Source organism: Sander lucioperca, chromosome 4 (genome assembly GCF_008315115.2).
Source record: "Sander lucioperca isolate FBNREF2018 chromosome 4, SLUC_FBN_1.2, whole genome shotgun sequence".
Classification (NCBI taxonomy): Eukaryota; Metazoa; Chordata; class Actinopteri; order Perciformes; family Percidae; genus Sander; species Sander lucioperca.
The window spans coordinates 17435505-17453180 of record NC_050176.1 but is presented as its reverse complement, the minus strand read 5'-3'; the positions used below and the strand labels follow the sequence as shown (position 1 = coordinate 17453180).

Below are 17676 nucleotides of genomic sequence, written 5' to 3'. Positions count from 1 at the left end.
AATGAAATCACCCATGCAATCTAATCCCAGATCCTATGTTAACATGGCCATTACTACCATCAAGGTAAAACCCTTTATATGTTGTGGGGGACTTTCAGTGGTTTAGTAACCAGGGGAGGAATATTACATTCCACAGTTAAAACATACACACTGACATTATTTATTAGGACTATGAAACATTAAATTTGACTACTTTTAGGCCAGCATATCTCCTCTAGAACTTATTTATTTCGGTCCGTAACTGTTTCCTTAAAATAACTATAATTAGGTACTATATAGGCAAAGTAGAGAATGTTTTGGAACAGTTTTTTTTAAGTTAATGTTTAGTTATTTGAGTGCTTGAGAAGTTGTGGACTTCCAACAGAGAAGTTGTGGACTTCCAACAGAGAAGTTGTGAACTTCCAACAGAAAAGTTCACAAATAGCTACTCAATGTAAGTAAATATTGTAAGAAAAGATCAGCTACAACACAATAAATGAAATATTAAGTCAGACTACAGCACTGTAGCTGCATATAACTATTGCTGGTTCAGTTTTTTGTCTGTTTGAATTTGATCTATTTCTTAATCTCATTTCATTCTGTTTTAATTGATTTCATCCTAATGCATTTCTTTAAAGCACTTTGGATTGACAGAGGATTGACTCTGCATGTTAGGTGTCATAGCTTACAAATACAGTTGTCTTGCTTTGCCTTCAATATTTTTGAAAGGGTATTAAGAAAATAATTCTCCAAAAAAGTTAATGGAACATGCATTTTCTTTTCACTAAGAAGCCGCATGGGCTTTTGTCGTCAGAAAAATGAAATACTGAGATTCAGCATTAGATGAACTGACTTGTTGAAAAGGACTTTTTTTGCAGTGCGCTTGTTTTTGCGTAAAGTGCTGCTGCTGCGCACGGAACATCTACCTCTCTCTCTCTCTCTCTCTCTCTCTCTCTCTCTCTCTCTCTCTCTCTCTCTCTCTCTCTCTCTCTCTCTCTCTCTTCCTCGTTCTCTGGTTGTGTCGATTTTTTTTTCATCCGCTGCTTCTAACCATCATCCACCCCCTCCTCCTCCTCTCCTCTCTCCACTTCTGTCTCAGCTCTGCGAAGAAGAAAACGAGGAAACCAAGGATTGATGTGTTGCTCGACTTGAAATTTGATATATATTTTTTTGCGCACATGTACAGTAATCCCCCCACGCCTGACAGCCTTTTGATGATTTCTGATGATTTTTTATGTGATGACTGTAAACGGCTGTGTGTGTATGTGCGCTCGTTGTACACCGCTTGGCCGTGATATAACCGTCTAGGATCGTTTGGATGCTGGAGGAAGAGGCTCTGTCGCTCCGGGAAGCTTCGTCCATCCCTCCGTGTCCTCCTCATTCCTGCGACCGGCTGCATGACCGGTGATGCTCGGCCTCTCCGCCTGGATGCGCCCCTCTCTCCGCGGTGTGCCGTCGGTACCGCTGCCTGTGTCCCCCTATAGCAGATTCCAACTGTCGCCGGAGAAAGGTCTAGGGACCACATATGGAAACTGGGGATCAGAATTTTAGGAAAAAGGAAAACTAAGCAGGCTGTCGTTTGATTTGATTAACTTAATATTTTTTTCTTCCTCTTTTTGGCTTGATTTTTTTATTATTTGGAGGGAGGGGTTAATCGTCCCTGGTTGGTTTATTTTCCTTTATCTCTTAAGGAATGGCTGGTTTTCATGGCAGTCATGGTACCGGCTGATTATTTGCCATTATTTATTATTCTGTCCTTGGTTTTGGGGGAGCGCTTGATTCTGCTGGTTTGAATTTGTTCTTTCATTTCTTTCAGCACATCCAGTCCTTATTTTGTGAACACATTCTGGGCCCTGCCTGTCTGTCTTGCCTGTCTCCCGTCACCTTCTTCCCACATAATACATGTGATAGCCTGATTCTTTAGAAATGCCTGAGATGAGCTTCCAAAATTCACTGATCCCCTGGGTAACATCAAGTCAGATCTCATCCTGAATTGTGTCATCATCTGTTGGAGGTCTCTGCTTTTGACTTTTTTTGGGGCCATTTTAAAGATATCAGACCGCCAAGTGTGTTAGTCTTAACCACCCTCCACCCCCACACCCCCATGTTTCTTCATCCCTTTTCAGAATGAATTAATTCACACTGCATGCATGCGCGTGTTCGTCCGTGTACAGGTGTGTGCGAGTAAAAGTTTAGCTCTGTGAGCGTGTGTGTGTGTGTGTGTGTGTGTGTGTGTGTGCATCTGTGTTTTTGTGTGAGCCGGAGAATAACAGTGTAGGCTGAAGGTGACAGCCTATGTGCGAAAAATCAAGCGCTACATGCACATCATTCCATACATCACCGTTTAAGCTGTGAGGATTGTAATACATGCAACCTCTTTAGTCAGCTCAGAAATCCTGAGACGACAACAGAGAAACAGAGCAAAATCCTCCATCTTCTCATTACCTTGGCCTTTTTTTGAGAGTTTGACGTTTAGAGGCCTTCTAACTCAACAAAGGAGGACCTAGATTGCAGACCAGGTCTCTTGTGGGATCTGCTAGAAGCCTGTGTTTTTTAGGTCAACATTTTGTTTTCCAGAGCAGGGCAACTTACTGCCACTTAAGGAGTAGAACTTAGACACCGTTGTAGCTGAAGGTTCTACCATCCTAACCAAAGTCTGTTTTTGCCCGTCTGTTGGCCAAACAGACAACCCCCAAAACCTTCACCCTCATCTTCATTTTTTTCACTTATTTGCTGTTCCACCCCAAAACCAACCATACGATTTCCCCCGAGCTCCCCTAATTCCCCCGCCCCCCCAGCCGCCCCCCGCTACCGTCGTCCTCCCGACACAACCCACCCCCCGTTTTCCGAGCTGGCGTGGCGACGCAAACTCACAAATATTTACTTCCTGTACATCAAGAGGAAAGGGGGCCCCCCTTTCGTGGAATGCGGCAACATGGGTGTGTTTGACCGCGGAGTTCAGATGCTGCTGACCACGGTGGGGGCCTTTGCCGCCTTCAGCCTTATGACCATCGCCGTGGGGACAGACTACTGGCTGTACTCGCGCGGTGTCTGCAAGATCAAGAGCACCAACGAGAATGAGACCAGCAAGAAGAACGAGGAGGTGATGACGCACTCGGGCCTCTGGAGGACCTGCTGCCTGGAAGGTGAGCCGGAGATCTACTGGAGAAGCAACATATATACACACATACACCAACAACACCCCGCTCAGGCACACGGGCAGATCGATTCCTACATGCCCACACACACAAACACACAGTCCTGCATTTACACTCGTAATGCCTACACATACACTCACATGCCTGCTCTATTCTCTATGTATTCAGTATTACTTTCTACACATTAAAACATGCTTATTCTCCCTAACCTACACACACCTCTGCTTATCTATCTATCTATCTATCTATCTATCTATCTATCTATCTATCTATCTATCTGCATACTTCCTTCTCCCTGCCTGTAATTTGTGACATCATATCCTTATTTGCCAAGTATTATAAGTCCCACTCTTTCATTTCATAGTGATTTACTCTTACGTAATTTTAAAATTGCAGAATTCTTCACTTCTTCACATTTAGTTAAGTGTAGGAAGGAAGGCTTAACCTAATGTTGAAACGTTGAGTGATGAATGCAGCTTCTTCTAACAGGTGTTTTGGATAAGGCTTCCAACAAATGGTGTTTGGTTGCTTTCCTTTCCAGGGTGTGGGTTGTCATTTTGGTCATGGCTGGTGTACGGATTGGCATTTTAATTGTCCCAGCAGAGAACTCCCAAACTGGACCCCAAAGGACATGCATGGTCCAACTGACTCATATGGCCACCAGTCCTGCTATAAGCTTGTAATTGTTGTCATTTTATATTCTGCTGAAAGGGGAAATCTGTAAACACTAGACTGTACACTAGAATCTATTTGAGATTTTCTTAAGTCTATTTTACAGTAATTGTATATTCCTTTCCCATGTCTATGAAGGGAGAGTTTAGTACTCACAGTAATCCTTCCTCCTTCCCATACTACCATTGAGTTAAAGCTGATTTCAGCAGTTTGATTCAGCCAATTCAACTTTTTAAAAGATCAGCCTGGACAGTTGCATCTGTGTTTGGAATGGTGCATGTAAAGAGAAAGGGAACTGCTATGCAGGTTTGTTTGGAAGCTGAGATGGAGAACAATCCAGTTTAAATGTGGTACAAACTGACTTTGCCCTACATAACATATCATTGAAACTTGTGGACAAAGACATGTTTTGGGTGTGTGCATGAGAGAGAAACACATGAGAGTGTATTTGAAAGAAAAAAGTAAAATCTTAACATCATGTAGTGTGTGATGTCTTCTAGTGTGAATATATTTGCGATCACACAGAATAAAGACTGTGAAATGTCTCTGTATGTGTGAAGTAAGGTAGGATTTTAAAATTCCTGTGATCTGAGTTTGTCCTCTTCCTAATCCCAACAACTGGCACTAAATACCCAACTGTTATCCTTAACTTCAGCCTGTTTCTAATTCTAAACATACATATAAGTCATAAGCCTCAAATACTTTCTAAAAAGAATAGAGTGCTAAACACTAAAGTTGAAAAGTTTGCTGTGCCTCACGAGGAAAGTAATACAAGCACACACACACGCACACGCACAAACTCAAGCGTGCACACACACACACACACACACACACACACACACACACACACACACACACACACACACACGCACACACACACGCACACATGCTGCAGAGGGTGAGGACACACTCCTACTTACACCATGCCTGTGTGATCCATCTTCCTCCTGAATCACATAAAACCCTGCCCCAGATTCACCTGATTCACAGGACAAAGCCATGTGCTGACATAGTTTTAGTGCATTTGCGGTACTTCTCCCCTGATTCAATTGGTCGTCTTTCAGTGAGTGCCACAACAATAGCTGATGTCTTGTCATTATAAATGTGGGTTTATGAGAGAAGGAAGGACAGAGAGACGCAAAATACAAACAGAGACGGATTATCTAAAAGTTTGACACAGCAATTTTTTGCTACTACAACTTTCTGTCCAGTTTCCAACTTTGAGCAAACAGTTTTAATGTATGCACTAATGCTTTGTTCATGTTATGTAAATACATCGAAATTAGGCGGTAATTATGACATGGAATGACACACGTTGCTGAGTCAACACTCTTTCTATAGTTTGATGTATTGTATGTCATAATAACCACCTACATATTACTCATGTACTGTGTGTGTGTGTGTGTGTGTGTGTGTGTGTGTGTGTGTGTGTGTGTGTGTGTATGCGTGTTCTTGTTTAACTATATTCATGGGGTCCAAAAACCTGGAATACAGTATACTTGTGGGGTCCGGACAGCTTTGTGGGGCCAAAATGCTGGACCCCACAACTTTAAAGGGCTGTTTGAGGGTTAAGACTTGGTTGTTTTAGGATTAAGGAGAGAATTAGGTTATGGTTAGGGTTAGGGTAAGGGTTAAGGTTAGGCATTTAGTTGTGATGGTTAACGTTAGGGTAAGGCGCTAGGGAATGCATTATGTCAATGACGGGTCCCCACAAAGATAGTGAAATGCACTATGTGTGTGTGTGTGTGTGTGTGTGTGTGTGTGTGTGTGTGTGTGTGCGCGCGTGTGCGTGAATGCTGAGACGTGACTCTCTCTTATTGTGACCTCACATTGTCACATCGGTTGAGCCATACAGCCTGATCCTGTCACACACCTGGTTATTCATTGTCTCAAGGCCTCAATGTAACATTAAAATATATTACAATTTAAACTGTAATGAGCCCCTCACCTCACCTTTATGTGTAATCATTTAAGGACACTAAGCTCTTTACAACATGCTATCTAAATTTACAGATCTGACATTACAAACAAAATAAGCAGATGTTGGAGATCAAGTAAAGCATGTGACATTTAAATTTGTGATTTGTTGTATCTTAATCATTAAGAAGTAGTGTCAGCATAATGTCATGTCGCTCATCTTAAAATGAAATATAACCCCTTAATTCTTATAAAAATGTAGATCATGAAGCATTGGAGTTTAGTGTTATTGGTCAGTCCCTGATTGGGCTTATTTCATGACTTTCCACAGTCATTATAGAACTGTTACATTGCATTATGCTCTCTTCAAGGAGTCTCATATTATTGCCAGTTGGCCTGCCACTTGACTTTATGCCATTCAACTTTAAAATCATGCCACAAATTCAAGTGATGGTTATACATACTCAACTGTTTTCCAACAGTGTTGCTACAGTGCACGCCTCACTTCCACAATATACCTTGCCAACTTTTAGCTACTGTATTGTTTCCTTGGGATTGGTTCATAGCATGTTAAACTACCCCTGGATGTGAGTCTTTTCAGGTTAATTTCTTCTGCTAATAGGGCAGATATTACAGCACACCATGTGCAGGTGAAGCTGAAACATTATAATAGACAGACAGTTGTTTAAAAAATCTCACATTACATCACTACATTCAGTATTTCTTCACTGCCCTGGAAAAAAAAACATCTTTATTCTGCTACAGTGGCTAACTTAGTTTTACCACCACTGTCTAACAGAGTGAAACAAAATCTGTATGACGCCCTCAAATACTATACTATATTATTCATCATTATTTAACAGACAGTTTTGCAATTTATGTTACATGTTTATTGATGCTTCTCAAGCTTTGTTGAGTTCTTGCCCCTGGCTACATCTCTGACCTTTTGACCATCTTTGGAGTAAAAAGGTGAGGCCTTAAGGCTTTTAAGGACTAAAATAATGATGCCTTGGCTATATATCCTTTGTTAAATAAAAAGTCAAAGTTAAAGAAAAGATAGTGTCCAGGCTTTGGCTGTTATGTCCCTCTGCCTGTGGCAAACTTTGCAGCTTGCCTAAATTAATGCTTAGCACCATACAAAGTTAGAGTACAATGTGGTTTATATAGCTTCACATGTGTGAGCGGCTCCAGAATATCAAACAATCTATGTTTGCTGGCAAGACACCAATGCCAGCTGTATACATAACCTGTGCAATAAGTGAAGGAAAATGAAGAATTGGGTGTTAGACTGTGTGTTACACTGGGTGTTAGGCTCCTTTATTAGGTCACTTACATCACCCAGAATGAAGTCGAACTAATGATCACTTTCTATGAGAAAGAATAAAAAGACCCATGAAAAATGTTGAATTTTTGTTTCCTCATTAAAAATTAGTGTTCTTGTTTCTTGTTCTGTACTTTGTGTTCATCGTCTTTTTATCCTGCAATATGAACTTTCACTCTTCTCAACGATTAACTGGTTTAATTTGAAAATTACCTCAAAAGGAGACAGTGGGCAACTTGTTTCACATCACTGCTTTTTCAAGCTCTGTTGTTAAGAATGTGATATGCACGTGTGATAAAAGCTACCTGTGATCAACCATATGACCAAATTATGTAATGATGACGAGGTCATGGGAATAAATTCATTGCTGCAAGTTTGGAACTACACAGACACTGATTTGTTGTGAGTTTAGGGACAAAATGTGTTATTTTTTTAAGACAGAGAACATGAATTCTTGGCAGAGTTGCAAAATTGTGTCAAATCACCAACACATTTTGTCGATGTGAATGCAGCCACGCCAACTCACTCCATGTGATATGCTTATTTTCCCCGCTAAGTGGCTTTACTTTTCACACTCTAAGCTTGCTCAGTGTCCTTGGCACTGGAGATTTGAAATGGTTAAGAGCAGAGAAGAATCTGAGAGAGATCCAGGCTCGCTCTGTGTGTTTCGCCTTCAGAGCTACAGTTGCTTTATAGCTGCGTGGTGCAGAGAAGAGAAAGAGAGAGAGAGAGAGAGAGAGAGAGAGAGAGAGAGAGAGATAGAGGAAGAGAAAAAATTGGGAGGTGTTGAGAAAGAGAAAAAAGAGGGAGAAAAAAGAACTAGAGAGAGAAAGAGCAGGCAGCCCTGGTTTTCTGTCACACCCCCTCAGGCATCCTGTGCTATCTTTAACACACAGGCCTACGTTTTATCTAACCTATCTTGCCCCGGCTTTTAACATAATACGTCACAGTGCATGCTTTTTATTTCAATGCTCGGGACATGATGTACGTGATTTGCAGATACCAGTGACTGACTGACTGACTGACTGACTGACTGACTGACTGACTGACTGACTGACTGACTGACTTTTATCACAGCAACATGTTTGCATCACGACACAGGAAAGATCACACATGGCAGTTTCATGTTGAGCGTTGAGTTCTGTATAGCAGATTCGATTATGCCTCGGCCTTCATGCTTAGGCCTGTATACAAATGTTAGGGTGTTTGAGTGTGTGTGTTTGTGTGTGAGGCAGGCTGTCTCAGAATTGGAGTGCATTACGGCGATGACATTAATTATGCTAATAGCCATCAGCTCCGTTAGCTTTGCAGTGCTGATCGTCAACAGAGCCTCTCCACGCTGCCTCTTTATCTAAAGCCCCAGCTAGTGATACGCCAGGATAGGAGTAACTCATTACATGGAATCAGATTACAAAGAATAATGCACACCGCCTCCTTATCTAAAGCTCCAGTTAGTGATACGCCAGGAGTAACTAATTACATGGAATCAAATTACAAAAAGAATGCACACCGCCTCTTTATCTAAAGCTCCAGTTAGTGGTTCAGTGGATGGGGGGGGGGCACAAATGACGTGTAATCTGATTACTGAAGTAATCTGGTTGGAAAAAAAATCTTATGATTTTACATGTCAAGCCCAAGTCGGCCATATTGTAGGTAGAGATGGGGACTAGCAAATTACATTTAATCTGATTCCAAAAAGAACACACACTGGTGCTTTATCCGAGGCTTCATTACGTGACATGATGGGATTGCAAATGTATTCAAAAGTCAACTGTTTATGTGGGATTTGGGATCTGTAGGCTGTCAGTCACGACAAAATGTTGATGATGAAAATACAGACAAATTAAATTATGATTTAAGGAGACAGTTCCACTGTTTAAATTACAGCCTGCAGTTGTCAAAAATGCAAATCATTACCTTTCATTTTGTCCTGTTCAGGTGGGTTCTTAGTCTCTTGGTCAGATAATGAGCATTACACCTGTAGGAGTTAGTGAAGCACAGATTTTATTTGGTTGTTGCATACTGTAAGTTGTCACATGTTCTATAAATTAATGACATTCAAGGTGTTCAGCAGTTTTCGTGAATTATTTGATTGGTGGAATATTAGTAGAATAATTGTGATTTACAATCAGTCGTTCCTTGTGTGTTGAAATAAGTCCATAACATTAATTGCATATTTATTGCAGGTGATGATACTTTAAGGATGTTTAGTGCACATGTGTAACATCAGTAATTCAGAATTGGAGAAATCTGCTTGGTGTGAAAAAAAACATGTGTTTTGACCATGTATTATATTATGGGATACAACATCAAATAACAAATGGCACATGGTCTGTACATTTTGATAAGATGCACCTTTTCTATAATATCTATATTATATGGCAACACCGAATGTCATTTTTTATTTACATTCAAAGCTTCTATTGATGGTTTTCGAATGAAGCTTTAAATGTCTGTCGTCATATTTTTTTTTACGTTATCACCCTTAAAAAAAGAACATTTCACAGACTGCAACCAACACATTTTTGTGGTGTTAGAAAGTCATTCAGTATTTGATTTGAATAATAATATTAATGGATGGATCATAACTGTCCATCCGAACTGACAAAACGGTTTAAGTTTGAATGATGAAAATGCATATTAAGGAACATCTGGAGTTGGACCAGATGTCACTAAAGTGTATTATTTCCCACATATAAGTAACCAATTTTAAGGAGAGCAGAGGTCAAAGCCATGGTCCCTCGGATAAAAATGCTAAAGATTGGGAAACACTATTTATAGTGTATTATGGAGTGCTGGGTAAGGAAATTGGAGGCATTGTTCTGCCTCGGCACTGAGGCTGGCAAACAGTCAGCATCCAGCAGCGCTCAGTGGGCGTGCTGTTGTTGATACTGTAATAGAAGTGACTGACAGGTCATGGCAGCTGTCAAACCTCAGCCGTCAATGTGCAGCAACCACCCAACTCCTGGAGACTTCTAACGAAGGACCAAAAACCTATTTGAAATTATTTTTAGCTTCATAACTTATTTAAATGACAATATCTCTAGTATGTGATGTCTAAGCCCACCCAGATTTTGCATTAACAGCCTGAGGCTATTATAGTTTTTTTATACTACACATTACCTCCTGAAAATCACATCACAATGCATCTCTTTACGCAAAAATAGTCCTTTTCAAAAATCATAATTAGTCATTATTGGAAAAACTACAATACATGTTCATAAAACAAAAGTATTAAAGTAAAGTATTTGGTTTGCTTTTTCATTGTCAAGAAAGAGCATATCTGCAGGAAATATTCAAGTGAGTAGATAAGAAGTCCTGAAGGCGTGGTGTCTATGCAGCTGATGGCAAGAAGAACTGTATTCATTAACCTCAGAGTTTAAAATGTCAAAACTTTATCTACAATAACCCTTTTAATGTGGCTACAGATTTCCCATTTATTTCCCTTCATTTGCTTTAAGGTTGGAAACATCATCTTAGTCCACACTGTCTGACAGTATCATGTACAGCATGCATCAGTTGTATCAGATGTTTGGAATCTTCAAGACCATTCTGATCTCAACTAGAATTCTAAATAAAGCATCCTTTTTGGCCAAGTTTGTGTACACCTACAAACAAAGAATTTGACTCTGGTTTTAGTTGCTCTTAATGTACTTACACACAGTACCTAGAACAATTGAAAGGAAGATAGAAATAGACATGCAGCTAAAAACAAGGACAACAAAGACCGACAAAGATATGTAACAAATAAACATTACTAATATGTACTGTATATACGCTACAAGCAACATACTGTAACAGCAATATATAGAAAAAAGCAACAATTGCCAACATTTATTGTCTATATATCAAGTGTCAACCAACTAATCCGGTTGAACTGGAGAGTTGAAAATCGCTGTGACTGTTAGAACATCACAGACATTACCAATACTTTACTGCTGCAGTTTAAATAGACACAAACAAAGACAGCAACTTTTGCACTGGATAAACATCACAACCTAAACTTTGAAAGACTAAATTCCACGTTTGTGCTCATAACGGCATGCACTTCTATAAAAGTGCTCACACACAGACACACACACACACACACACACACACACACACATGTCTCAGAGTCCTGCATGCAGCCATCACACGCCCCCTCACTCTGTCCCCACACTCCTCCATTCACCAGCTATCGAGTCTGTGCCAGTTGGATTCTCTCTGTGTGCCTGTCATCCTGGACGGATGGCCCCGCGTCGGTGGTCCAGCTGTGGAGGCTGGCTCCAGAGATCCAGCCTGTCACGGACTTCCATGATGGATCTTGCCCCAGGACAGTCGCTCGTTCCTAGGCACAGACCGGCGCTGCCCTGGGGGCCCCAGCCTTGACAGGTGGACCTCAGCAGGCTCTAAATGCTGCTATTAATCTCCATCACGGCGGGTTTGAGAGCAAGCAAGGTGTGTGTGACAGAAGATATGTTTCTGGGAATGAGGTGTGAGTGTCTGAGAGTGTGTGCTCTGTGTGTGTATGTGTTTGTACCAGCATTCAATTTTAGCTTTCATCACACTCAAAATCATTTTGTTACTGAAGACATAAAAACCTTTTGAACCTTTGAGAACCTCACCACGTTTAATATTTTCCACCTTATAGTGGCCTAGATTGACAAAATACAACGCCTCTTTGGGCTTATAAAACTTTTTTTACTTAAAACCCTTTTGCAAATTCACAATTGTCAGTTAAGGAAGAATGTCCTTTTTGTCCTAAGCTATGATAGGAACAAAGGTTTTGGAGACATGATGTATCATCATGACAGCTGTGATAGAAGCAGAGCATTTATGATCCATGTGTAAAGGTAAAGGTTTACTGTAAGTCAAGTCATGAGTCACATAGATTGTAGCTACAGAAACATGGTAGTGTTGCTGCTATTATTGATACTTGCAGAAATAGGCATTATTATATACGTTTATATGTTATGATGTGTAACATGTACTGTATGGTTTGCAAGTGCGTGCATTTGTGTGTGTGTGTGTGTGTGTGTGTGTGTGTGTGTGTGTGTGTGTGTGTGTGTGTGTGTGTGTGTGTGCGTGTGTGCGTGTGTGTTCTTGTACTTCTACCTTTGTGAGGACCAGGTTGTAGACCTTCAAAGGGCTCTTTGGAGGTTAAGACTTTAAAGGCCCTGAAAACGTATTTACCCAATCAGAAAATATGCTGTACATTTGCATAGTCATAGGCAGTGTTGGGCAGTAATGCATTACTTAGCAATATATAACTGTAATATTATAACTTTCCACAGTAACGAGTAGTGTAAGGGACTACGATTTCCAAAACAGTAATTATATTACAGTTACTGATTCAAGTAATACTGCGTTACTGCTTTACCCAAATGTGATTTGTTTTTTGTCCAAATTAGGCTTTCTTATACGATGACGTGACCTGTACGCTTGTCAATATCACACTTGTGTAGTTTGTGTGTGTGTGTGTGTGTGTGTGTATGTGTGTGTGTGATAACAAAAATCCTCTTCAGACTATAGAAGACAAATTGTGACAATTGCAAAAACGCAACGTAAACGTAACCAAGTGGTTTTTGTGTTTAAAACCGCGACTGTTAAGTTCTCTGGTTTAGATATGAGGACAGAAAATGCTATTGTGGGTCGTCCTTCCTGCCACCACTAGAGGTGTTAATTTATCCTATGGGTTGTATTAAAGGGTAGGAATAAACCTTTTTGGTTGTATGGTTTGGAGGACTTTGGTTATTTTGCTGCCTTTGTTCAATCCATAGTTTGATCCATAGTCAGAATGGCCACAATTATGAGAATAAGACCCAATTTCTTTCAGATTAAAGTTATGATGAAGTTAGGTAATAGCATATTAATTACAAGGTATACTTGTATATGCTTGTGAAAACCTGTGCACATACACAGTTGTTACATGTTTGTATTTGCATTGACTACATTGTAGAGGCCTAAACCTGCCCACACAGTGAATGTGTGAGAATTATCTGGTGGCTTGCTGCTACTATGCACACACTAGCACATGCTTATGATTGCTTTATTGTACGTGTGATATATGTTGGTGTGCATAAGTATATGCCATAAAAGATAAGGATTATAGTGCCAAGTGATGCTGTTAAAGTGTTCGTGTATGATTGAATCTACGGAATGCAGAATGCAGCTTCATGGAAAACTATGACTGGTAAATCAGCAATCTATCTGCACAGGTAGGCTTAAACAAAAACTCCTACCATGTAAAATATAAAGATTTTTTTAAGTAGGCTAATCCTGCCCATCTGTTCAAATCAAAGAAGAAGAAATACATCACATTATCGAGAAGCCTTTAACAACTATTACACTTGGCACTGTAGAAATAAAATGAAGCAACAAAAGGACTTAATTCTTACCGTAAATATATTCAGAAATTGATTTGAGTGAAGATTTAAGGAGAATTCTTTCCTATTGTGCTTCTTTTAGACTATCCATCATGTGTTTCCTGTTTTAAAACTGGAAACAAAGACCAACAACACAATGACAGCCCAGTAGTTAGCTAAATAAGCTGAAGTAAGCTTTTCAGTGAAGAAGAGAACTTTCTATCTGTCCAACATCTATTGTACAGCCTTCTTCAAATAAATTAAAATGGTGAGATGGCTTTGCGTGGCTGGGATTTTAGACACACGTTTAAATAGAGCATATTGAATTGCAGTCATGTGTAGTAGCTCTTTCTCATAAATTCCGTTCCGTCCATAGCAACAGTAAGGTACCTGTCTTTTCTGCTCTCCTTACTCTCTTCAGTTTTTTCAAAGCCTTCTGCTATATCAGTTATTCGGTTGTTGTTTTTTTGCCTTTTGTGTTCACTAAAAAAACACATTATTTTGAATTTTCTATTAAAAGACTGTCGAAGACGTACATTTTAAACCCTGACTGTAATGCAACGCGTGGGGAGTCGTGTCAGACACAATAGTATCATGTCATTTAGTGTAGTGAACATCAATTTAATTATTGAACACGTGATCTTACATTTGTCACTATGTTTTTACAATATATCTTACATCATATTTATTATCTGCTGTCGCCCAGCGGTGTTAAATCCCTAATGACCTTCTCCTCATTAGCTAATTAATGCAGTCATTCCACCTTTAATTTGCAGCAGCTCTCTTCGTCCACATGACGCTGCGTAACTATGGCGATTCAGCTCTCTGTTGGCGGCACAAGGCCGCCTGTCAAACAGGCATCACGGTCTCTCAATCAAAGACACTGTTTACGAGCACTCACACACCACCTGGGACTGACACACACTCTGCTCCGCACAATGGGAGGGACATCCATCACACACACACACACACACACACACACACACACACACACACACACACACACACAAACACACAAACACACACACAGGTGTAGTAGAGACACAAGGACGTACAGAGTTAACACACAACAGGCATTCACAACATGCTTATAATATATTAAAAAAGATTCACATTAAAAATGCATAAACATGTTCTATTATTAAAACAAAAACATCTATAGATAGTGCTTTCTAGTCAACTGCCTCACTGATAACTAGAAAGCACTAAACTTTATGCTAGAGGCAGCTGTTGGATCTAAAATACATTTCAGAAAATGTTACTGTGATGCTGGTATGTTTCAACAACTTCAGTTGCAATTGACTTTTCTACACTCCTACAGAAGTGGTATATAGCCTACTGTATATTATATGGACATATAACAACACATGTGGAATCTGATGGGTTGCAACATGATTCTAGGAAATAAAGATTTCCACTACACATTTTCTCTTCATCTGTACTTTTCATTTACAGTCATTGCAGGGTTATTTTAATAGAGAAAAATCTGCCTTTGGTTGAATTATATGCCAACTGATTGTTTGATTGTATAAAGGCGTTGGAAGCAAATATGTTAGGAGCTACTGGATGGAGTAGAACTGAAGTATTGGTTACACTTTACTTGAAGGTATCTACATAAGAATGACATGACACTGTCATGAATGTGTCATAAACATTATAAACAAGTCATAAATGTTTATGACAACACTTCTTTTAGTAAGTGTAATTCGGTTTTTGTCATGACAAGTTATGGTTATGGTTAGGGTTAGGGTTCATGTGTCATGACTGTGTCATGACAGTGTCATGTGTTCATGACAGTGTCATGTCACTTATGTAGATACCTTTATGGTATAGTGTCTGTAGTCCAGTCTTTTACAGTGCAGGGACAGTATCCAGTCATCCAGGTCACATGAGTCGTAGTCAAATAAAAGTGGATTTGCTCATCAATATTTATGTTTCATCAGTCCCCTCCCCCCACAGGATCTTAGTTTATGCAGATAATAGGGCATGTTGTTCATAAAAGTCTAGAAATACTTCATTCACTGCTTTTTTTGTGTACAATATTAAGTACACCTGTTCAAATCCGAACACTTTCTGTTTACACAATATGCATGTGCAATTAAAAAAGGAGTGTTCTGATTTGTGAAGAACATCTTGATAGCAAAAACCCACCAAAAAGCAATAAATATTGAGCGCTTACTATAAATCTGTTTTCCTCATAGATTAATATGATACATATTAGTAAATAATAGTAAATGACATCCTGTTTTCACAGCATAGGAAACATTTATTAAGTCAGTATTATACTGTGGAGTAAAAGTGTAAAAGGTCATAATTTGTTCACCAACTTTTGTGACATAACACCTAGGGCCCTATTTTAACGATCTAAGTGCACGGCGTGAAGCGCACGGCGCAGGTGCGTTTAGGGCGTGTCCAAATCCACTTAGTTCCAGCTAGTTTGACGGTGGAAAAAATGGTCCGTGTGCTGGGCACATGGTTCAAAAGGGTTGTACTTAGTTTCTTCATTAATTCATAGGTGTGTTTTGGGTGTAACATGCAATAAACCAATCAGAGTGTCATCTCCCATTCCCTTTAAAAGCCAGGCGCGTTTGTACCTTGGCGCATTGCTATTATGATGGCGGATTTGCACCGTAATATTTTTATTTGTAATCTTTTGCATGTTTGAGTGCTGCTGCGCTTCCCTGTGTGTGTGTAACAAGCTTAGTGTGCGTGCGCTAAGTGGATATAACAATGAAATGCTGCGTTATTGACTTCAGACCAGATTTTTGTTGGTCAATAGTGCGATCACTTCCCGCTGCCTCAAGATAGCAAAACGCCAAGAATTCACCTGAACACACCTCCCTGTAAGACCAGCACGCCCATGGGCACAGAGATCAGCACAGGTGCATTTGCTATTTAAACGAAGTGGGCGCTGGACGGGAAATTGACAACTGCATCAGTCTTAAATTAGCAAAGACACTTGCGTCGGGCTTTGCGCTGTGCCGGGTGCAAGATAGGGCCCCTAAGGACATAAGTTTAACCAAAGATTTTTTTCCCTCTCAGTGTTTCATTTCAGGGAGTTTTAAAGGCCTGAAGAGATACAGTATCCAGTATTAAGCAGGAAAAAAAGTACCAAAAAAAAAAAGTGAAGAAAAATAAGAACAACATATGTGTTTTACAGTGAAGTCCGGTGTTTTACCGTAGTAACAGTATGTCACGTTCTTTGTTTAACAGTATAGTAGGTTGAGTGTGGTGTAGCAGAGAGCTGTTGGCACCTCCACACAGTCTGTTTAACGCCTGGTGGGAGAGGTGCTGACAGGCCCAACTGCTCTCTAATCCTACAGACATTAGGAGCCAAAGGGAATGACCGGGGAGCCCAGTGTCAGTGAATGTGTGTGTGTACGTGTGGGTATGAGCAATATGTATGTACAGTATGTCTCCTTCTACATAGATAGACACACTGGTATTTCCAGGGCCTTTTGGATGATTAATGTGGGTGACAACAAAAACGGAAGGATATAGAAACTCTGTACTTTCCAGACAAAGAAGTACATCCGTCAGACATCTTTATGTAAAAGGTCTATTGATGTTGGGTCACCAGAGCCTTTGGTCCCCGGTCACTCCCCCCCACCACCACCATCAGTCACATTAGAGCGACAGACCGACCAAGCTGCTCTCAGTGTGAATGCAGGGTAAAGCTGCTGCTGCTCCATTATGGAGTTTTGTCTTAGTAGTAACATATGGTCAAACTGATGGAGTAACAATGCTGTCATCTGTAAGCTGCATGAGTCATAAACACAGTGTAAACTGTGTTGCGTGTTTGTGTTCCCAGTCTCACTTGCCTGTATGTGACACATTAGCCCATTGATTACTGTTGTGCATTAGAGAGTAAGATAAGCAGCCCCAAACACACAGACACATATGCACATGTTACAAGACACAAGCACATTTATATACATACAAACTATTTAAAATGTACAATAATACAGTTGTGTTTTCACTTACTGTTTGAGTATTGACAATTCTTGACACGAACTCTGTGTTTGAGCTATGTTACTGGTTACTGGTTGCACGGCGTTCGTCGTTCGACTGTTCATGACTCCATGATGGCGGCCGCATGTAAACATTAACGCTACTGTCTTTATAATCTATCTTTGTAATAAACTGTCTGTACACTTACAAAGTTCTCAATGCTTCGGTTTGCATGTAGGGACCCTCATTATGCTACCGTTTAAGTGTGGTGCTATTTCGAGCCTTGTTAGTGGTATCAAACAGTTTACCCTAACCCCCGGTTTGCGGTAGCTTG

General features: G+C 40.1%; 1 protein-coding gene across 1 annotated transcript in view; it reads left to right on the top strand.

Annotated features, from left to right (window-relative positions):
* The first annotated feature begins 1017 nt into the window (after window positions 1-1017).
* The window catches only part of LOC116042958 (voltage-dependent calcium channel gamma-2 subunit-like), a 73897-nt gene continuing 57238 nt past the window's right edge, over window positions 1018-17676 (top strand). Inside the window, exon 1 of the mRNA XM_031289443.2 lies at window positions 1018-3125. Coding sequence (XP_031145303.1) covers window positions 2915-3125 — 211 coding nt within the window. The 5' untranslated portion in view covers window positions 1018-2914. The remainder of the gene's footprint in view (window positions 3126-17676) is intronic.